The 24935-nt window shown below is 29.1% G+C and overlaps 1 protein-coding gene across 1 annotated transcript; it reads left to right on the forward strand.

The window, feature by feature from the left end:
* On the forward strand, positions 1 to 21961 carry LOC100204901 (phosphoenolpyruvate phosphomutase). The gene is made up of 6 exons (XM_065808093.1): positions 1 to 521; positions 685 to 781; positions 899 to 1222; positions 5250 to 5437; positions 5523 to 5699; positions 21768 to 21961. Exons 1-6 carry the CDS (start codon positions 432 to 434, stop codon positions 21849 to 21851), a joined length of 960 nt encoding a protein of 319 aa, XP_065664165.1. The 5' UTR covers positions 1 to 431; the 3' UTR covers positions 21852 to 21961.
* The last annotated feature ends 2974 nt before the right edge of the window (positions 21962 to 24935 follow it).

Here is a 24935-nt window from a genome sequence, read left to right on the forward strand (position 1 = left end):
ACAGTTTTACAAAATAATCAATACTAGTTCTTTCAAAAATTCTAATAATTATGCAAAGAATTAATTGAAAACTAATTAAAGAACTCGTTTTGAACTTAAAATTTAAAGTTTAATTAATTGATAATTTTCTAAATTTTGATTTCAAACTATACATCAAAATAACGGAATCACAACTCAAGAAAAATAACAAAATCTTTTAGCTACGCCCTACGTTAATAAAAGAGAATAAAACAGTTGTTTTAATCTCTTCTAATCTTTCTTTAATCTGTTAATCAATTTTCTTGTCTGTTAATCAATTTTATTGTATGCTCACAGTAATAACATAAAATCGCTATTTCCTGATTAACTATTAGGCAATCGTTTGTGAAATATCTGTGATTTTCAACATCAGGCAGCCCACTTTGTATCTTTTCCATTTTTCATTAAAAAAAATGAGTTATATTCTAAAAAAATGCATTTTAAATAACCAAATGGCATCAATAGCTTTAAAATGTTTTTCAACATCCTCAACTCTTTCAAAGGTTTGTTACTTGAATTTTGAGCTAATAATTTACAATATCTATAAAAATATCTAGCTTTTCCACTACTTATTTCAACTAATTCTAGCTACTTCAAACTGCTAACTAACTAACTACTAATTTATTATAAAACTAAGTTCTAGCTACTTATTTCAATTTGTTTTAGCGGACAACGCTTCTTAAGCAAATGCTGTATTCAAACGAACTTGAATTTATAATGGAAGCACACACAGGGTTAGCTGCAAAAATTGTAGAAGAAGCTGGTAGTTGATTTGTGTTTTTTTAAACAACCAAATTTTATATATTTGTTTAATCTGAAAAAGAATGCTTCTGTAAAGATGTAGATGTCCACAAAATACTGTAATTTATTTAATTTTTAGGCTTCAAAGGCATTTGGGGTAGTGGGTTATCCATTTCTGCGTCAATGGGAGTGCGTGATAGTAATGAAGCATCATGGACACAAGTGTTAGACCAGTTAGAATATATGACAGATGCATCATCACTTCCTATATTGCTAGATGCTGATACTGGTTATGGTAACTTTAACAATGCTAGAAGGTTAGTGCGAAAATTAGAACAGCGAGGTGTAGCTGGAGCATGTCTTGAAGACAAATTGTTTCCAAAAACAAACTCTTTATTAGATGGACGAGCTCAGCCATTAGCAGATATGGAGGAGTTTGCTTTAAAAATTAAAGCATGCAAAGGTATTGTTAACATATATATGTATATATATATATATATATATATATATATATATATATATATATATATATATATATATATATATATATATATATTTATATATATATATATATATATATATATATATATATATATATATATATATATATATATATATATATATATATATATATATATATATATATATATATACACATATACATATTAAAAATTTTCAAATCTTAAATACCATACACTCTAGATTTGGGGCAAATGTTAAAAAAACAACTCCCAAAAAATTGAGCTCAACAGGTCCACTCTATCCTTACCCCCTAAGCACTTTTTTAGAAAACAAATTCTCAAAAACCATCAAAAACAGCCAATTTTGCATGTCCAGGGGAAAAGTTAAATGAAAAAAATTTGAAATTTTTTTTTTTCTGGGGTGTTTATTTTAACCTAAATATTTCAGCAAAAATACATGGTAATGTAGTTTTTTTCAAAATAAATTTTTTTATGTATTTAGATTTAAAAAAATTACAATATGTCTTCCAGGTGTTCTGAAAGCACAACAAACTTTTTCAACAGTTAGCAATGTGTTCTGTTTATCTTCCTCATTATTGTATCGATGAATAAATTGCTGCATCATTCCAACAGATCTTTCTGAATGGTCATTTACTACAATTAAAGATTTGGCATAATTCTGAAAGCTTTTAAAAGCAGATTGAGTAAACCAAAACTCAGGGGGAAGCGAAAGCCAATCTTTTATCCTTTGTTCCTCTAATCCGATTCTATCAAACATAAGATATGAAAATTCATCAACCAACAGAGCAAGTGAAGAAGGATGTTCACTAATTTCGTTTTCCACTTCTGTTTTATCTTTTATAACTATTTTTGATTTGTTTTTAGTATTGTACCATGCTGTAATTGGCATTTTAAAAGTAAGAATTGCTTTTGCAAGATTTGCTTTCTCCTCAAATGACATATTATCATCCAACAGAGCAAGAGGAATCATTGCTGAATCTAAATACCAACTATGTTTGTAAAGAAAGCTTAAAATTGCATCGCCACTTCTGGTTTGGCACAAAGTTTTTGGTACTGTTGCATTTGGTGTATTGCTTTTATATCAAGAAAGGGAGCTCTAATAGCGTCATTAGCCTGTAAATACCATTTGGCATAAAAGCAAACTATAAATTCACTTATTAGCCTGATTTCTGTCTTGAGTTTATTATTCTGGTTTACAAACTCAAGATGGCTGGAAAGAAGCTGTAGCTTTAGGTAGTAAAATGCTTTGGATAAGAACCTAGCATAATGAACTGCTCCAGGTTTTCTTAGTGTTATTAAAGATGAAGAAAGGTAAATTACGACGAGTTCTGCAAGTTCCTTTCTATCATCTCTGATAAAATCTTTATTTTTTTTTCCATTTGTAATGTATTCTTGGCAAAAGTTCAAAGACACTTGCGCAGCTTTCTCAAGAATAGTTCCCCTTACTACTTTCCAATTAAACTTTATCAGTTCTGCTTGATTGTAATCAAAATCAGGATTTTCAAAATTTGTTTTTAATTTTTTAAAAATAGGATTATCTGGTCCTGTGGAATGTTCATCTGAAACTGAATTACAAAAATGAACCATTCTTAATTCATATACAATATTTCTGCATGCAATAAGTAAAAAATATTTGCCTAAATTGTTGGATATTCTAATTAAAGAACCTTTCTTTATCCCAGTTTTACTTGCAGTAGTATCAAAACATATTCTTCCTACTTCGGATGCAAGGTTGTATTCCTTAAGAAGGTCCATTACACCATTGCATTGATCTTCACCAGAGGATGATGGTAAAGGAAGTACTCCAAGCAAGTGTGTCTCACTTTCAATATTTACGAGTACAGCCAGTCTATCAGTTTTAATTCTTTTTCCTTTGTTTAGTTCAATTAATGTTTTGCCATCAAAATGCACTATGCATGGGTATGGGGATTCATTTATTGCTTGTTGAACATCTTCTTTTGATATCATGCATATATTATGATTTGCATGTTTCATTTTTCTAGCTGCTGTAGACTGGCTACATTTGAAATCTGTCAGATCAGCACCTGATTAAGTTAGAATTGCACCTGTAACTTTATGTAAAACACTTGGAGAAATATCACTGATTGTAGCCATAAGAGCTACACTACCAGCAAAAACATCTATGGGAATTTCAGCAGTGACTTTTTGTTGTGTATGTTTTCTTTTAAAACACTCTCCAGGATCAAAATTAGTATCACTCAAGGAGTCCTCACTAGTATCTTTATTATTTTCAACATTAGTTGTACCCTCTAATTCTTTATATTGTTGTTTCACTTGCTGCTTTCTCTTTCTGCTACTCTCCATTGCCTAAAAATGTAACAAAAAGTTTACTACTTATTAATTTTAATTTAATTATACGAGAGATTGAAATAGTGAGTGAACATTGTTTTTACGAGAGATTGAAATATTGAGTGAACATTGTTTTTTTTGTTTAGCTGTTTTTATTTTAAACCGTCTTAATTGGCATGTAAATTGTAAGTAAGTTGGCTAGAAAGCCAAGCAATTTTTTTTTTTTTTTTTTTGGTTTAAAAGAAATACATACTATTTTTCTGTACTTCTTATCTTCTGATCCAAGCATAAGTCTTCTTTCCCCTTCTTGGTCCTCCAGAAACTCCAAATCCTCAACCTTGTCTGAATCAGATCTTTTTTTGTCATTTTTTATTGTATTTCTAAGATCAAGAACGCCAGCCCAGAGTAATTTGTTCAGGTAAACTTTAAAATCTTGTTGTTTTGCTAAATCTGCAGCAGATGCCCTTTTTTCATGCTTCTTAAGTTGGGAATATTCATTGTCCAGATTTGAAAGATTTTTTACAAGACTTTGATCGTTTAGTATAAAAAATCCAGCTTTAATCCATGCCTCTTTTACCTTGGCCAAAATACAATCACATTTACTTTTCATTGCACATCTTTTTAAAGTTTTTCTGAGGAGGACAAGCAAGAACAGTGGCTTTTTTTGATGTTCTTGGGAAAAATGATTGGTTGTAAGCTAAGTGCTGCAGTATTTTCATCCCTGTTGGAAGCTGACAGCCTTGTTTACAAAAAATAAGAAATAAAAAGTTTAGCTAAACTTTTCACCTTAAGGGTTTCATTCTAAAACTAATTATTACCTTTAATGGCTGGCTTTGCTTCTTCGATAATGAATAGTTTTTTTTTAAACCTTAGTGTTCTTTTACTTCCTATTTTTTGACCACACTCTTCTTCTTTATACATATTTAGATTAATCTATTTAATTTTTACTGACCTAAAAAATCAAACTTAAAATAATTATTATAGAATAATTTACTATTACAACAAATGGAACCGTTTAATTGTTCTTTGAGCTACTAAAGCTGGGTCTCGCCAAATCTCCACCTTATAGAAATTACTAAATTTTATTGTAGATTTACATAACTAACTAAAATAGTATATATTTTGGATATATTGTTATAATCCTTTGTCAGTAACATAAATATGGTAGGTACGTTATCAAATATTGTAATTTTTCAATTTTTTGTATCTAAATACAAAAAAAAATTTTTTTTGAAAAAAACTACAATACCATGTATTTTTGCTAAAATATATAGGTAAAAATAAACATTCCAGAAAAAAAAAATTTCAAATTTTTTTCATTTAACTTTTCTCCCTGGACCTGCAAAATCGGCTGTTTTTGATGGTTTTTGAGAATTTCTTTTTCTAAAAAAGTGCTTAGGGGGTAAGGATAGAGTGGACCTGTTGAGCTCAAATTTTTTGGGAGTTGTTTTTTTAACATTTGCCCCAAATCTAGAGTGTATGGTATTTTTGAAAGTTTACTCAAACTGAGTACCCCTAATATATATATATATATATATATATATATATATATATATATATATATATATATATATATATATATATATATATATATATATATATATATATATATATATATATATATATATATATATATTATCTTGGGTTTAAAAGAATTTCATTTTTAGCATTAAAATTAACAGCCATAATTTTTCAAAGATAGCCAACAAGATCCTGATTTCTGCATTGTTGCTCGTGTTGAGGCTTTTATAGCTGGTTGGGGATTAGAAGAGGCATTAAAGAGATCACACGCTTATGCAGATGCTGGTGCAGATGCTATATTGATGCACAGTAAGAAAAAAGACCCTTCAGAAATTAAAGCTTTTATGAAGGAATGGAAAAATAAAGTAAATAAAATTTTATACCAGTTTCATTTAAATTTTTTTTAAATAATAAAAGTTAATAGTATTTTGTTTATATATTTTTATTTAGATTCCTGTTGTGATTGTTCCAACAAATTACTATACAACACCAACAAATGAGTTTCGTGAGTGGGGGGTATCCATGGTCATATGGGCTAACCATAATATTCGTGCATCCATAAAAGCTATGCAAGACACATGCAATACTATTTATAATGACCAATCCCTTGTTAATGTTGAAAGCAAGGTCAGTGAATATTTTTTTACAAATAAATTTTAAAATCAAAACAAAGATTTTGATTTTAAGCTGAGCTATACTCTATCCCTTGATTTTCTTGTGCACATAAGTTTGATACCTACTTTTACGCATAAGTTGAGGCTACAAGCCTAAATGATAATGTTCATTGTTCTCATTTAAATAAGTTTTATTTCAGAAATCAGGTTCTAAAGACTTATGGAAAATGTTTAATAACTTTTATTTTAATTTATCTCTTCAATGAGAAACACACTAACTGACATTTGAGACAAACAGATTAATCTGACAATTTTTTTTTTTTTAACAATTAATACACATTATATATATAGTTATTATATATATAGTTATTATATATATAGTCCTAGTATTTCTGCTGATTGTTTATACATAATATCAAAAAGTTTATTTTTTCTGTATTTTTCTTTTTTATTTTGAAAAATGAGGCAAAGGTTGTTACTCTTAACATGTTAAACTTTTGATATAGTCCGGCATGCTGGTCTTGGGTCCTAATATAACAAATAAATATGATTGTCAAAAAGTTACAAAACAACTGAGATTTTCTAGATATTGTTTTTCTTTTTCTTTAGACTTTTTTTCCAAATCCTTTTATAGTTATGCTTTTTTTAAGTACATGATATACTTCTATGAAAGTATTATATTTATATAAAATAATGTATAATTTAATATATATATATATATATATATATATATATATATATATACATACATATATATATATATATATATATATATATATATATATATATATATATATATATATATATATATATATTATAATTTATTATTGCTCTGTTCTTCAAGAACATAAGCACTCTATTTGTAGAGTACACTAGCATGATTATATATAAATATATATATATATATATATATATATATATATATATATATATATATATATATATATATATATATATATATATATATACACACACACACACACATACACACACAGCCCTTGGAATTATGTCAGCATTCGGCAATGCCAACCTAACTGCTCATCTAAAAGTGTTTGAGTTCGGCAAAAAATCATAGACCTCGTTTTTATGTTTTATGGTGACCCCTTTGTGTCAAATTTTCTTATGCCGACTTCAAACAGTTTGAGGTTGGCAATTTATTGCCAACCCATGACCTACAATAGTTACACGGTCTGATTTTTATGCATTTTATGCTGACGAACTGCTTTTTTATGCAATCTATTTAAGTGGAGATAATTTCAATAATGAATGTAAGAAATCTCAATACTATTGTAGTTTTTGAAAAAAAATTTTGGTTATAAAAATGGTTAAAAAATGTGTGGTCACAAACTGTAAAACTGGTTACTCTACTGGTCCAAAAAAATCTACATTTCATTTTCCTGAAGAAAGCAATTTGCAAAGTTGCCTAGAAAAGAATCCACTTCTACTTCCGTTTTATGTTATGCACTAATTTTGCATCACATTTCAGCACAGTCATATAAGTTGTTGTTAGAACATTTGCCCTTACCATCTTTTAGTTTATTAAGAAAAAATCAAAGTGGTTATATAAATGCATTTAAGGCTATAAAAGTTTTGTTACAAAAAAATTGTGTATCAAGTGACTGTGGTCTTGTTCTAAGCAATCAAAAAAATAAGATTTTTTATCAAGAAAAGAGTATAAAGTTGAGTCGTCAACAAATAGAGGCACTTTAGATGTAAAATTTTCATGCAGATTGTTATTGTAGATAAGAAACATTACAGGAGCAAAGATGTGATACCCTTAAAGTTACTTGAAATAAAGAGGAGTGTAGCCTTCAAGAACAACTTTAATACTGCAGTTAAAAAAAAAATTTAATAATCTTAAAAACTTTATATAAAGAAACAAATAATAGAGTGAAGACTAATTGTAAAATAGTTGAAGAGGTTTAAGTGTTTTCTAGAGTTTTGAAAAATTGGAACCACTTATTTAGCACTTTTTAAAAATTTAGCAAAAATTGAAGAAAATTCTGGATAACACTTTTTTAAGACCGTGATGGAAATCTTGTCTGAAGAACAAACTGTAATAGTGTTGAATTAAGAATTAACTTTGGCATTAGCTTTAGCATTAGAAGTCATAGTAATTTTGATGTTTAACAATGGGTTAATCTGTTTAACTGGTGGTAAGAGTGTGGCCATTAGATTCAAGAGTTAAATTAGAGTAAGATTTCTTTGCAAAAAACTCCGTCTTATTCTGGGGAGAAGTAAAAAGATCAGATCCATGAATTAGAGATTAAATGTTAGACTAACTTTAGTTAATGACACTGTTAAAGACTTACCAAAGGTCTCTAGAACCTAACATCTGAGATAAGAAGCAAGATTTAGTAAACTGAGAATAACAGAGCTTAACATCAGACAGGACATTTTTACATTAGCTTCTTGGAATAATAAAAGGACATTATAATAGTTTATAATAGTGATATTTTTGTAAAAAAAGATGGAAAAAATGATTACTGTTTAATAAAACAACTGCTTAAAATGGTAAAAAATGGGGTGTAGGAATAGAGGGTTGACTTAATATTGAAGAAAAGGAATAGAAGCTTCCAAGCTTTTATTCCAGAAGGAATAAAAACTTCTAAGATGCACTTTATGCATACATATTATGGGTATATTAATAGCAAACATATGTTTATATGTTTGCTATTTATTTTGATGCTGACAAACAATATCCTTTTATATTTGTATAAACTTTAGTATTTAAATAGTGTAGTATTTGCTGAAAAAGAAAATAATCAGATGGATGTTTGGTGTGACTCTAAAATGACAAGAAAAGGAGGCATAGTCTTTGCAGATTAGAAAAAAACGTCTTATCGAACAAAGTTTGTCAGAGAGGATTATAGTGATTTAGTTATCAGCATGTAGAGAGGTAGCAGCTTCAGGAGAAAATGGTAGTGGTAGAAATAAGAAAACTTGAAGAGAGTGCCTCATGTATTGTATGAATGAGGTTTAGTTAAGGAAAGAAAATGCTCTAGATTGTATATACTAGAGAAACAGCATAAAAGAGGCAGGTTAAAGCCTGATGATGATGACAATGATGATGATGATGATGATGATGATGATGATGATGATGATGATGATGATGATGATGATGATGATGATGATGATGATGATGATGATGATGATGATGATGATGATGATGATGATGATGATGATGATGATGATGATGATGATGATGATGATGATGATCGTGATGATGTTTATATATGCATATTTATACAAAATATAACATAAATTTTAAAAAAATATACTTTATATAGTTGTTTATGCAGCCCCAGTCACAAACCCGACCCCCTTCAAAAATCAACCCCGGTCACTTACTGGCTGTGAAAGGTGATAACAAACCCACATTTTATAGAGAACTGCAAATTGAATTGATAATTGGTCAAAATGTGATTATTTTACCAAACAAACTTCTCTTACTCTTACACTATGAGCAACTTATTAACTGCATCTCTTATTAATGATTTTGATTCATCTCTTATTAATGATTTTGATTCATCTCTTATTAATGATTTTGATTCATCTTTTATTAATGATTTTGATTCATCTCTTAATAATGATTTTGATTCATCTCTTATTAATGATTTTGATTCATCTCTTATTAATGATTTTGATTCATCTCTTATTAATGATTTTGATTCATCTCTTATTAATGATTTGCTTGAAGAAGACTATACGTATGTTCTTACTTTTAGGTTACAAAGTGATCTTTTGCAGCTGCGCTTTAGTAAGTATAGACAAATGAGTGGTGGCAGATTTCTAGTGAGTCTTTTAGAAGTATGCAATAGTGAAAAAATTTTGGCAATGAGAAGTCTTCTAAAGGAAGATATTAATTTCTGGGAAGAAAATATTTATCAGAAATTTGATTCTAGTTTTGAAAATAATATGCAAGAAATTGCATTTTTGTCAACAGAGATTTTAGAGTTTAGACTGTCAGCTTTCCGAAGATAGCATGGAGGTTACTGTTACAATAGCAGGGTATGTGGCAAAAAAGTTGAAAAAAAGATTTAGATATACTTAAAATCAAAAATAGTTTCTACAGACCAAGATATTCTTAATAATGAAAATACCTGAAAATATTATCCAGAGGTGGACTCATATGTCCCAGTCTACTTCTGCCTGATTTTATTTGTCATCTTTTTAGTATTCTAGATGTTATATCTCCTATTTTAATCAAACATTGCAGTTATTCTTTTTCAATTAAAAGTTTTGCAGAACAAATTTTTGAAATTTATTATAGCTTATAATTTATATATTAATTTATATTTATTATTTATTATTTTTTATAATATAATTTTACTTGTGACAATCACCAAGAGTTAAAACTAAAATATGGATCTCTTTATAAATATCTTTTATATAATAAAAGATATTTATAAAGAGATTCATTAACCCTAGGAACTGGGAAAAATGAGGTCAGCCATGGCCTACTATAATTACACAGCCTGATTTGTTGCATTTTTCCGTAAAAAATCAAGAGGTCAGTTTTTTTATGGCTAACACTTGAAAGATTGAGTTCTTATGTTTGCATTATGAATGTTTGATTCATACTTTATTAAAATTGGAACAAATGACTTGTATTTTTTTAATCTAGTTACATAATGAAATATGGGATTTTTTACTAGAGATTTATTAAATTCGAAAAAAGTTCAAAAGAGATTTATTTAAAAAAAAACAAAATCCACATTAATAAATACTTGCTGAAGTAAAATTTATTAAGTTGATAATTCAAAAAAACAAAGTTCATATTAGCTAATACTTATTTATACATTAAATCATAAAGAACTATCTTTATGACTATCTGGTATAAATATGTATGATTCAGAGACTATTATTTTATAAAAATTTTATAATAATTTTCAAAAAGAAACAACAGATTCAATTTAAGACAATTTAAAAAATGACAGAGAACCGATAAATGCTTCTAATAAAAAAGCTTCTTTATTACTGTTAGTTGCAATTATAATAAAAACAAAATAACAAGCCTTTGATTTTATTTCCACTAAATATTTGTAGATAGTCTTTGCAACATGTAATGTTATTTTAAGTACCATGTTTATATATAGCTATCTGAAAGCCTTTTTCAGTATTCTGTGTTACTGGAATAAACTGAAGCAGGCAATGAGTTAGTAAAAATCCCATATTTCATTATGTAACTAGATTAAAAAAATACAAGTCATTTGTTCCAATTTTAATAAAGTATGAATCAAACATTCATAATGCAAACATAAGAACTCAATCTTTCAAGTGTTAGCCATAAAAAAACTGACCTCTTAATTTTTTACGGAAAATGCAACAAATCAGGCTGTGTAATTATAGTAGGCCATGGCTGACCTCATTTTTCCCAGTTCCTAGGGTTAAATATATATATCTATTTATATATATATATATATATATATATATATATATATATATATATATATATATATATATATATATATATATATATATATATATATATATATATATATATATATCTGTGTGTGTCAAACAAATAAATTTGCTTGTGGTGAAATTTTTATGTGAATTTCTTTATAAAATAAATCTTTAATTTCAAAGAGAAATTTTTAAGTTCTACAAAATAAACATTTTAGGAGCAAAAAAAATTTTAATGATTTCAACCTCAAATCAATTGTTAAACTTTATTGTAATAAAAAAAAAATTAACTTAGTGATTTATTTTATCATTTACTTTCAACAAAATAAACCAAATAATATTATTTTCTAATATAACATAAACCAATATTATGAATACAAATAATATTAAACATAAATAAAAATAACATACATAAATAATTTTCATTGTAGCATTCTTTCAAATTTTTTGCCGGTTACTCTGAACTACCTAAATTATAAATACATAAATTTATAAAAAATAATTATTCTATAATAATTATTATTATATATTATTAATAATGTATTATTATAAATAAATAATACATTCTTATTAATTACTAAAAAATCCCATTTATATTCTGTGTTATATAAAAAGTATATGGAGAGTATCCTGAAACCTGTCTTCTTTGTGTATTCTCTTAATTAAGTCTTGAATTAACTTGATGTAGTGTACTGTATGGTCATTTACAACTGCATGTGTTCCACAACACATTGAAAAATAAGTAAAAGACTATGAAACCTCCTCATTTTCACATTCTTCGTTGCCTTTTTCTTTTTATTGCAGTAGTTTCTCCAATCTCCACTAGCAAAAATAAAATGTAGGGCTGCTTATCAAATAAATAAGTCCTCCTAACAAATCATTATGGATAGACAAAATGTCATAATGGATGGACAACATGGTCCATTGACAACAAGTCCATCAAACAAGCAAGTCCTCAAAATTTGACATAGGAATAATTTTTAAAAAGAAGCCTGAAACCTTAGTTTCAGGCTTCTTTTTAACCAGATTTTATAACTCTGTGATATCATAAGAAACATGTTGGTCTTAATCACTTTTTTAGTTCATTATTATTATCAGAAAGAGCAAAAATTACTTGTTGCAGGAACAGATACCAAGTATGACGCATAAGGCTTTGGTAAGGAACCCTTCCTATGGCTGCAAATTCTTTAAACTCGTCTACTGTTTGTAGCTGAAAAACAATATTGAACGCCATTAAATCATTTGAGTGTGTTTGAAAAGAATTAGGGCTTTTCAGAAAGAAGAGTCCATGCAAAAATACAATAGAGTTACCTGCAGTCTTCAGATGATTTAATGTGTTTTTTCTGTCTCAGAATTTGCAGAGTGGTATATTTGAATCATCTGAATAACCAGTAACTAGATACAGTCAGCCATAAATCTTGCTTTATGATGAGCTCCAGGCTGTTTAAATGAGATGGTTGATAACTCAGCTTCTAGAAAAAATGCCAGAAGTTCACAAAGATACATGTAATCACCTCTCTGGAAAGTATTCTTATGAAAATCTGTGATACAGAATTCTTTAGTGTCCAAAGCAAGTTTGAACAGTATTGAGCCGGGCCTAAAAGCAACTTGAGACCAATCAATCTTTACATTTCTCTTAAGTTTGTTTACATATTTGTAAATCCGCAACCATATTTTTGGAGAATTACATAAAGCTTCTTGCTAAAGCCATTTTTCGGACCAAAAAATTTATTTATTGCATGAGCTGCTTGCCTTTCATAAATGTGATGTCTGCACATCAACAGGAGAAAAGGTCCATCTAGGGCATAGGAAATAATAATGCTTAATGCACCTTTATTTTTGCCAGTGTTACTGGGCGTTGTGTCTAAATACAATCCAATAATCTGATCAGACATCTCATAGTATCCAAGCATTATTTGAAATGCAATGACTTATTTGCTTCTCTTAAAGCTTTCAATTTTTAAGATGCCAAGAAGGAAGTCTAGTAACCAAACTGGTGAAGATGCGCTAATGCCAATTCCATCCTTTTTTATGAGATTTTCCCAAAATCTCTTCAAAATTTCGACATCTAAAATCACAATTTTTAAACCACTTATTTTATCTGTTTTCTTTTCTGATTATCTGTGCCTCAGACTTTACAATATTATGTGTTTTCCTGTTTAGAGTTGATTTCAAGATTGACATATTATCAATATCAACTCCACTAGCCTTGTCACTGTCTGAATAGTTACTTTCTTTTCACCCAGTCACTGTCGGAATAGTTACTTTCTTTTTTTCTTATTTTTACCTTCACAGCTTTTGCTTTCCTCTGACATTTTAATTAGTTTTTATTGTTCCCTGTGAGCATTTTTACAAAATCTTTCTTCCGTGTTTCCAAATTTGACCGTATCAACTCTCAGACAATGCCTCAAAAATTTTATGTCTTCCCCGTTAACCTCATCATCCCTATTTATATCACTTTTTATTAAATCAAATATGTTTGTTTTATGAATAAAGAGAGCCCTGTTTCCTTTCAAAAAACTTTTCTTTTTGTAACTGCCATCGGGTAGTTCTAGTGTTTTTAGCATTTTTAAAGTGCAGTATTCCTTGACTTTTTTAGTGATTCTCGTCTTGATAGATTGCTTAGTCTCAATGTTAAACCTAGCCTGTTCCGAATAACTAATATGCTCCCTCAGAATACAGACACCAGTAAGTATCTGCTTTGTTTTCACTCTGCACACTCCATTAGCGAACCTGGAGCTTTTTAAACACGTTTTTCTAGAAGCAACTGGATAACCAATTTTGATGTTGATCTGTGTGGTGCTAAAAAATTTCAAAAAAAACATTAAAAAGTTAACATGTAATAAATTTAATGCTTTTGTTTAGTTTATTGATTTATCTATTGCTTTTTAGCAGATTAAGCCAGTACTACCTTCTGAGCATTCAAAGTCTATTGGGAGCAAAACTCTGTATAAGGAACCTTGACAAATAAAATTGTCTCCTTTTCCTTGTAGCCTTTGATGCTTCACCAATATCTGTTCTCAGTGAAATAGTGTGACAATTTGTGTCTAGAGGCATTTTCTAAAATCAACTTATTTTATTTATAAAATCCAAATAGTTAGATGCATTTAATTGTACTTGATTGAATCGAGTTGATAGTATACAACTAATAATGAAAAAATATTGAAACTGATATATAAGTTTTACATTCAAGTTCAAACCTTTGTTTTAGAGAAATACTTTTAAACAACTTTTAAACTTGATTTTTGCTTTAATAAAATATGGCCTTAAGTTAAATTTATGCATCATCATTTTTTATTGTTTATCAAACATTATTTTTCATTTTTATTGATATGCCATTCTTTTGTCATAAACATAAATAAAAGTTGACTTATTTTAAAATCAATTTAAAGTCAAAATTTATTTATTAAAATGAAAGCAAATTCACCTAAATGAACTTCCGCTTGAGCTAGAAACTGCCTAAGCAGTAGGCAGGTCCGTTTTTAAGGGTCGGAAAAACTTTAACTTTGCCACTTTATTTTCCCATTCTATGTTGATATACAAGATAATTCTAAAAAAAGTTTTGAAAATTTTTTAATTTTCCTGACCTCCCTGAGAGTTTGAATATTTTTAATTTTTGACCAATTATTTATTAATTTATTATTTTGTTGATTCTTGATTCAATTAAGATAGCAAATCTTAATTGGATCAACAACAATTTTTTTTGTGTGAGCTAGCTCTACTATTAGGAAAGTTCGTATAAAATTTGAACTCAAAATATTTAAAATTTCTTGAGATAACACATTTTTAAATATGACCTGGTTTCTTTTAAAGACCTGGTTTTTACTAAGTTTTTAATTGTATATTTATCTAAATACTCTTGAATATTCATTAAAAAACTTAATAAAGTTTGCATTTAAGAAATTTGTTAAATAAGTAATCCAAATATTGTACTTAGTAAAGATAAAAAATAGAAGTAAATTGTTAAAAATGTAAAAGACTTTGACTAAAGGTTTTACAAACACGTTTTGTAAATAATATACATAAAAAATTCAGTTAAATTTTTCTTGTAAAAAGTTAAACTTATCTTACAATTTATTAAGTATTTCTTTGGACCAGTTACGTTTATAAAATAGAAAATTAACTCTGTGTTTCTTCAAAACCAGAAAAATATCTTGTAACTTTTTCTCTTCAATTGTTGAATCGATAAAGTCTTACCAATTTAAAAGCTCTTTCACAACAGTCATTGACACAGACTAATCTTTTTATAAACCTTTGCATATTTTTATAATCAGAATCATGAGTCCAAAAATCAGGTGGACTTTCTAACCACTTTGATAAGTAAGGAACTATTTTCAATATTAGCCAAGAATTTTGACCAACGTAATCATTAAGTTCTGAATTTTCATTTATTTCTACAGGCTTAAACTTTCAAGTCTAAAGATTTCAGGTAAATTTATTTTTAACAACTGCTGACCAACTTTTTCTTTAACTTTATTGTCAAGACTATTATCAAATAAACAAAAGACAACTGTTTCTTTAGAAAGATGATAACTGTGTCTAAGATAGCTTGAAATAAAAGCTTGAGGATTATCAGCATCAAAATCTTTCATTTTTATCATCTCTTTAATCGTTCACAAATCATTGAGCAGCAGAAACAATTTGAATTGATTGAAGAAAATTTTTTGCATGAACTGAAGCTACATATATCGCAGCCTTTGAAAATACTGTTTCTTCCTCTAGGGTTAAAAACTTAATGGTTTGTTGAGTAAGCTTCATTGCCAAAATGTATTAAGTGTCTGCCATAAATCAAGCTTCATTTCAGCAGCTGGTTTGTGTATAATAAATCCAGGAACTGCCTCCCTTTTTTTCCAAAAAAATGATGACATATTGTCACAGATGTTTATAATCATTTCTGGGGAAAGTATGAAACTTTTTTTAGCCAAATCTTCTAATGGAAGATATATTCTAATCCACTAACTTCGCACCACGGAAACTTTGATAACGGATCATTATTTTTTTTGAACATTTTCATAATACATTGGCCAAGCAGCTTTGAATCTCGTATAAATAGATTTTGATGGATCTTTGCTTTTTGTTTTAGTGATTGCATTTATTGCATGTAAAATAGGTGGTTCTTGAGAATGTTTTCTACAAAGAAGTCTTAACAGTGGTCGATTTAAAAGTTCTCCTAAAATACTTATACAACCCTTATTACAACCAGTGTTACATGCTGTTGTGTCAGCACAAATTCCAAAAATCTAAAGCTTTTAATTCTAATTCTTTTTATAACATTAAAACATGCCAATGCTTGATCATATCCTTTCCCCGATTGACATTCAACTATGCCTAGCAACTCATCTTGTTGTTTTCCATTTGTATTTAAATCCCAGTCTGGACTTGTAACAACAATAGCTAGACATTCGCTTACTTCAGAAATATAGTCTTCATTTTAAGCCATAACTTTTTTCGTATCAATGTGCAAAATTAAATGGCTATTTTTAAATTATTCTTTTATTTTTTCCTTAACTAATTCTGATTCACTTATATAAAAATCTTTTCTTATTTTTTCTATTTTTTTGTCTTTGAAAGTTTTACTTCATTAAGATTGATATTTTTACATCTTAAAAATAATGCTGATAATCCTGTCTGTATTCCAACAGAAATTCAAAAAAGTTTTTTTAATAACTTCATCAATATCTACTGTTACTGTCAATTTATTTCGTTTTATGTTAGTTGATTGTTTTTCAATTTCATCAGAGTTATTATATTGAAATTCTTCATTATCAAAATTTTCTAACAAAAACAACCCTTGTTATATAAAAAATATCGCATTCTTTTGCATCTTTTGATCGAATTCTATCTTTTTCAATTATTTCATAAAGTTTTGAGTGCGCTACGTCAAATAATTCTTTTTCTAATGCCAAATAAATATTTTCATGCAGCTTTTGTGTTTCCGTTTTTTTTGAACGATATGATACCAGTTTCTTGTGATGATATATTAATTTGGAAATATTTTCCCTAAAATAATTTAATAAATTCTCATTTGTCATTTAGCTTAAACTTTTATATCAATAATTATCATTAATTATGTAATAAACTATAAACATTATTTAACCATGAGCGAGATCTTGTCCTGTTCTCGTTTCTCGTGAGAAATGGGGCTTCTCGTGAGAAACGAGAAATAGAAAATTCTCGCGAGAAGTAGAACAAGACTTAAATATTATATTATTTTCCAAATTAAAAATTATTATAATTTACAAAATGCTTAATAATTTGTTTTTTTAATTAATTAATATTTTGACTCCGTGATTTTAATAAATCTAATTAAAAATTTAATTTGTTTTTGACAAAAACAAATTAAATTTTTAATTTGATTTTTTAATTAGATTTTTTTTAAAAATCTAATTAAAAAATTTTAATTACATTTTAAATATTTTTAATTAGATTTTAAATACAAAAACTTTTTGTATTTAAAATCTAATTAATTTTGACGGTGCTGAATGCAAGGCGTGCAAAAAGTCTTTGAAAACAAAAGATGGAAACACAAGCGGACTTCATCGTCACCTCAAAAAAAACACAGCCAAGATTACGTTGAGTATTCTGAAAAAACTGACGACTCTCTTCTTCCTCCTCCTAAGAAGAAACAACGAACCATGGTCGAAATGCTTGAAACAAAGTCCAAATATGACAAAGACAATTCCATTCAAAAACAGTTTGACTCTGCAATGCTGGATTACTTTTGCACTGATCTGGCATCCTTTTCAGCAGTTGAAGGAAGAGGTTTCAAGAAATTGTTTGACATTGCAAACCCTAAACTAAGCCTTCATCACAGAACAACATATTCAAGAAAGCTTTCAATTCGGTCAAGAGAAGTTCAAGTTGGAATAAAGAGCATAATAACGGAGATTACGTCAAATCTAAAAAGTGCTGCATTTACTTCTGACCTTTGGACTTCTAGAGCTCAGGACAGCTACATCTCTTAGACTTTTCATGCTATTGACAAAAATTGGAGACTACATCACTGGACACCCCATGTCCAACAGTTCTGAGGCAGACACACAAGTATCTTAATTGAAGGAAAGCTGGATTCTCTCTTAGAAGAACTAAATTTGCCTGCTGATTTGCCAATGTACTGCGTGAACGACCAGGCAAGAAACATGAAACTTGCAGTCAAATTGTCAAAGCACTTTGACCAATACTTGTGCAACAATCATTTTTTGCAATGTGCAGTTCGAGACTAATTTGGAATGACTGCTGGAATGGATGATGCGTTGCAAACATGCAAAGATTTGGCTTCTTTAACTCACCAGTCAACAGTTGCAGCTGAGTTGCTCGAATCAGAATCAGACGCTCAAGGAATCAATTTTAGACAGTTACGCCAATCTGTTGACACAAGATGGAATAGTGAGCTGGATTGCATGGCTTCTGTCCTACATCTAAAGAGTGCAATTATCAGCTTATGTGCAAATGAAGATATTTTTTCTTCAAAGACCATCAGTGCATCACAGTGGAAATCAATCGAGGGAGCAGTAGAAATTTTGGCACCACTTAAAGAAGCTACAGAAACGTGGTCAGCTGAGTCTATTCCAAAAATTAACACTGTCGCTGATTCTCTTTATTTAATCCATGACAAAATTGATTAATATATTGAGACAGATGGAAAAAATGGCTACGGTGTCTTGTATGCAAAAAACTTAAAAAGCTGCATTCAGAAAAGATTTCCTCTTTGTCACACTTGAAACTTATTGAGTGCTGCAGCAAACTACTTAAATCCTGCTTTAAAAGGACTTTATTTGAAGCTCTTCAAAAAATTTCAAACAACAAAAGAATGGTTAGCCTCACAGGTTAAGGATAATGTTGAGTGCCAACCTGTTGCCAGAGTCCTTTCAGCAGATTTGTCCCCTAATTCAAAACTGAAGCGCAAGTTAAACGTCAGACTTGAAACACAAGAGCCAACATCTGAACTGAATCCTATTTTGAGCGAAATGTGCCAGTATGAATATCTCCCTGATGCCAAAAAAGACTTTCCGATTTTTGATTGGTGGAAATTGCATTCAATTAGATTGCCAGAACTCTCTTCATTAGCTAGACAAATTTTAGCTATTCCAGCAAGTTCAACTAAATCAGAGAGAGTTTTTAGCTCAGGTGGAAATGTCGTCCGATCATCCAGACACAACTTACAGCCAGAAAAAGTAGAACAAATCATCTTAATCAGAGAAAACATTGTCTTGTTGGAAAAGTTTGGCAAAAAAAGAATTAATATTTGAAAATGTTGTTTACATTTGACAAATGTCATTTGTGTCTATTTGTCAAAACCATGTATGCATTTTTTTTTTTTTTTCTTGGATTTTAATAAATTTGTTTTCAAAAATTGTTAAATTTCTCGTCTCGTTCTCGGTCTCACGAGAAGTACTAACTTCTCGTCTCGGTTTGAAAAAACCTAGTCTCGCTCATGGTTAACATTATTTAAATCAATAGTTACCTAATACTTCTGCAGCTAATGTGTGGTATACCACCCGTTAGCCACGGTTTTCTAAGAGCAGAAACAACGCATTTGGGCTGACATGTTTTATCATTACAAAGCAGCTTGTGATTTATATCTAGAGGGCAGGAAATAATTTTGGTGTTTTTTTTTTGTTGTTGTTGTTGAAGTTTAGTAATCTGCAGCAGTGATAAAAATATCTTAAAACGTCGCCTTTTGTAGGCAAAGTTTTGCAATCAATTTCGTGGGTTCATCCTAATAAGAATATTTCAGTATTTAAACGTGTTGTTATTGTCATTTTAAATTAGTCACAAATGCAGCGCAGTTTCATAAAGTTTATTATTGCACGCTGTGGTTATAACTCCGCATAGGTCCGGCAGTGCAAATTAAAAAAAAAAAAATTCTCTAAAAATGTGCTAAATATAAAATATTCTAACCCCTAAGGAGATCAGGAAATTTAAAAACCCCTAAGGAGATCAGGACCCCTAAGGAGATCAAGAAATTTAAAATCTTTCAAAAAATTTTTCAGGAAAAGTCTTGTATGACAACATAGAATGGGAAAATAAGTTGGCAAAGTTATAGTTTTTCCAACCCTTAAAACGGACCTGCCTACTAAGCAGTATTCCCCACTATAAAAGTCAATTTATTATATATTTTTGGGACATCCTAACATATATGTTCCTGGCTATATATATATATATATATATATATATATATATATATATATATATATATATATATATATATATATATATATATATATATATATCTGGTCTGGTCTTCTCCATATATATATATCTTATATATATCATATATATCTTATATATATGGTATCTCATATATCTTATATATATCATATATATATGGTCTTCTCCATATATATATCTTCTCCATATATATATATATATATATATATATATATATATATATATATATATATATATCTGGTCTGGTCTTCTCCATAAGCTTTTTTCTTATGGTGTATCCGGCAACATCTTTAAGATCATTGAATCCTTCCTTTCCAATCGTAGCATAAAAGTTGTCCTCGATGGACAACACTCTTCTTCTTATTCTGTAACTTCAGGGGTTCCTCAAGGTTCTATCCTTGGCCCTATACTCTTTTTAATTTACATTAACGATCTTCCAGATATTCTCACATCTAAGGTGGCATTGTTTGCTGATGGTACTACCATTTATTCTTGTCGTGTTAAGAAACCAACACCCTCTGATTGCTTGGAGGGGGCATTTGAGCTTGAAAAGGATCTCACTTCTGCTACAGCATGGGGCTCACAGTGGCTGGTGAACTTTAACTCAGATAAAACTCAATTTTTTTCAGCCAATCGTTATCGCAATAATTTAGATCTTCCTAAATTTATGAACGGTGATGTACTCGATGAGTCACCTACTCTTCATCTTCTAGGATTAACTCTTACTTCCAATCTTTCTTGGAAACCATATATCAAATCGGTTGCAAAATTAGCATCTGCTAAGGTTGCATCTCTTTATGGAGCTCGCCACTTTCTTACTCTGGATTCTATTCTCTATCTCTATAAATCTCAAATCCGGCCTTGTATGGAATACTGTTGCCATATCTGGGGCGGATCTTCTAATGATGCCCTTTCTCTTTTAGACAAGGTGCAAAAACGCATTGTAAATATAGTTGGACCTGCTCTTGCAGCCAACCTTCAACCATTATCACATCGTCGTAATGTTGCTTCTCTTTCTCTTTTCTACAAATACTATAATGGGCACTGCTCTAAAGAGCTAGCGTCTCTTGTGCCAACTATTAAAATTCATTCTCGTGTTACTCGTCATTCAATTAAGTGTCATCCTTTTTCTGTGACTGTTCCTAAGTGCTCCAAAAACGCTTATTCGTCTAGTTTTTTTCCTCGAACATCATTGGAATTCGCTTCCTTCTTCTTGCTTTCCTGATTCATATAATTTGCAATCTTTTAAATCGTCCGTCAATCGTTATCTTGCTCTACAATCTTTATCTTTTCTCTTACAGTAACTTCCAACTTTAATTAGTGGCTGCTTGCAGCCTTGTTGGAAGCGAAGATGTTTAAAAAATATATATATATATATATATATATTTATATATATATATATATGTGTGTGTGTGTGTGTGTGTGTGTGTGTGTGTGTGTGTGTGTGTGTGTGTGTGTGTGTGTGTGTGTGTGTGTATATATAACTACTTGTTTTTTTCAGGTTGTACCAGTCAAAGAAATTTTTCGACTTCAGAACGATAAAGAATTAGTGGAGGCTGAAAAAATATATTTGCCACAAAAATAACAAATTATTTGTTTCGATATTATTACAGAATGCGCTTACATTTTCTTATTTTATAATGAGATAGGTGACAGTATTTTTTTAGATTATTTGAATAAAAATTAAAATATGTATACCTTTTTATTAGTATATATTGTAAAATATATATTCCAATAAAATTAGTTTAAATGGGTGAAGCTATCCAACTATATATTAATTATATATTATTTATTTAATATATATAAATATATTTGCATTTATTTTTATATATTTGTATATATATAAATATATATAATATAATAATTTTTTTCTTATATTAAATTTATTGTATTATGTTTGAAAAATAACAAATAAAATCACTCTAACCTATTAATTGCCAATTAATTAACTTTTTGGTAATTAACAGAGCTTTTTTACAGTAATTTAAAGAAGTTTTCTCAATTACGTGGAGTTCAATCAAATTAATTTTATAAAGAAAATTAATTTTTTGTGAAATAGATTTAAATGACGTCTTTTATTTTTTAATATTTAGTGAGGGCTGCTATGTTAAAACTAAGAAGAAGAAAATGGGTGCCAAAAATTTTTACATTTGGGGATGGGACCCACGACGTCAAACTTATTACAGTTAACAAAAAAAAATGTACCGTAAATTTTAAAAAATATTTGTTATACAAAAAAGCTTGTCAAGCGGAACAAAAAATATGTAAAAACCATATGCTTAAAAATGTTTCCTTCCCAAGATATACCACTTTCAAGAATGTATAAAACATAGACCTGGAGTTTTCAGACTCGCATAGAAAGAAAAAAATGCTTCTTTCATTCCAGATTTAATATATGAAGAGAGCATTTCCAAAAGGGTGAAAGTGCCCTAAGTCCCTCATTTTAAGTCCCTCGTTATCATACTGCTAAGATAGGTTGTAAGTGCCACTGATTCTTATTTTTCAGCTTATGGGAGCGATACTGAAATGCGCTTTTTAACTTGTTGTACATGTCATAACTGTGTAAAAATAAAGCAGTTTTTATTGCCTCCTGATAAATTTTATTTATAGCACTTACACCCTTTTGGAAATGCACTCTTCATATATCTAAGATGCATTTTGTTAAGAGTTGTTATTGATATGAATTTTCTATTGAAAGCAATTACTTATTTTATACAATGAATGAAAGTTCGTTCGACGGAAATTTAAGTTTTTTCATTACGAATAATGCTTTACGCTACTTTTCTCAAGAAGCAAATGATTTTTTTTTTTTAAGCAAGGTTATTAAGCATCATCAGCTTGATATTTTGGAATTAAATAAATAATACAAAAGATAAAAAAAAACTGATATGGAGGATTTAAGCCTCTGCCTTCATAAATGTCACAGATAAATTTAAAATACTACATTATATAGAATCGTTATAAAAAAAAAGCACTCAGTAGTACCTAACCACAATATGACAAGCAATACCAAATGAGTAATCATTATTGACATAATGGTGTTGGTAAACAAAGTTCGCAAAGGTGCTGAAATAAAAGCGTAGAAGGCAAACCCTTTTTATTCTATAAAATAACATTATTAAAAAAGACAATACTTACTAAAGCATTTAAACATAAATGAATTATTTAAGATTTAAACATTAGAAGGAAAATTGTTCATTCTAATTTTTCTTTAGGACATAGCCAAACATTTTGTTATATCACTATTGAAAATTGCAAATGGTTACAGAGAAATTAGACTTGTATTTGATTGCTATATCAGTCAGTCTTATGAAACAATAACAAGATTAAAGCGAACATCAGAAAATAATAATAAAGTACAATGAATGTAATAGATAGGAGTTATTAGGAGTTTGTCATCAAAGCATTTGTCTAATATAGAAACTAAGCGCGACATAACTATATATCTATCAAAATGTACTTATGATGCACTATAAGATCAAAGAATATATTTTTCAATTACATATGTTACAAAAGTTACAAACATCTCCAGTTTTGATATTAAGTTGCTAAGCTATGATTATGAAGAGGCAAACGCTCTTATTGTGCTCCATGTCATTGATATTGCAAGACGTAATCCGTTTTCAGAATGCTACATTTTCTCCCCAGATACAGACGTACTTTTATTGCTAAAATTTTATTGTAAATACCTTTTGCAACAAACTCACGAACTGGAAATTGATCAGAAGAACGCGATATTAGTATTAAGAAATGTTTTGAGGCACTTGGTTTCTAACGTTCAAAAGCTTTACTGGGTTTCCATATGTTAACAGGATGTAACCAGATTAGTCGCTTCTATGGAAAATCGAAATTAACATGGTGGAAGTTTTTCATGGTTGCGGATGACAAGATTCTGTATGCATTATCAATGTTAGGCGGTACTGAGTCATTGCCGAATCAGATTACTCTTCAGGGTATTGAGCGTTTTACAGTCATTACACATAGAATAAAAAATATCCCCAATAGCATATCAACCTTGGCTAAGCTAAGATGGTTTCTCTTCTCAAAAAATCATCAAGATGTTGCGCAATTACCACATACCACAATCGCTCTAAAATACAAAACATTTAGAACTCATTTTGTATGTCTATTGTTAAGAAGATCTCACAAACCTTTCCAAAATCTTCCTTTATCTAAATGCTTTGGCTGGCAGCTCATTGGTGAATTTCTTGATCCAATAGTAACAGATTATTTTTCTGATTCATTGGGTTTAATTGAATTGAGTGTTTGTGGAAGTAATGGTGATTGCAGTACAAAGAGATACAAGTGTTAGAGAGCAACTTGTACAAGCTTGTACGGATATGTGTAAATGCACAAGGTGTGTAAATACCGATATTCACGATTGTCGAGTGACGAGGAGCTTGCCATAGAATATGCTACACCGGATATAGAAAGCTAATATTTATATTTATAAGCTTTGTATATTTATTATATTTATGCTTATATTTATCAAATTTTATTAGTTTTACTTATCACTGATAGTGTGTTGTATTAATTAAATGATCTTTTAATAAAAAATTTAGTTTTATCTATATTTAATAAGTCGCAGAAATGTTTAAATGGTTTTTGTTTTACTGGACGAATTCTTTCAACCCACTTTTTGCTTGAATAGGGAACGAGGGGGGCGGTT

Source organism: Hydra vulgaris, chromosome 10 (assembly GCF_038396675.1).
Source record: "Hydra vulgaris chromosome 10, alternate assembly HydraT2T_AEP".
In the NCBI taxonomy this organism is placed as follows: domain Eukaryota; kingdom Metazoa; phylum Cnidaria; class Hydrozoa; order Anthoathecata; family Hydridae; genus Hydra; species Hydra vulgaris.

What these genes read in the sequence shown, in the direction of transcription:
- LOC100204901 (XM_065808093.1), top strand. Translation starts at nt 432, where the DNA reads ATGAGTTATATTCTAAAAAAATGCATTTTAAATAACCAAATGGCATCA. An exon ending in TGAAGGAATGGAAAAATAAA is followed by an intron (nt 5,438 to 5,522) that starts GTAAATAAAATT and finishes ATTTTTATTTAG; the next exon opens with ATTCCTGTTGTGATTGTTCC. An exon ending in TTGTTAATGTTGAAAGCAAG is followed by an intron (nt 5,700 to 21,767) that starts GTCAGTGAATAT and finishes TGTTTTTTTCAG; the next exon opens with GTTGTACCAGTCAAAGAAAT.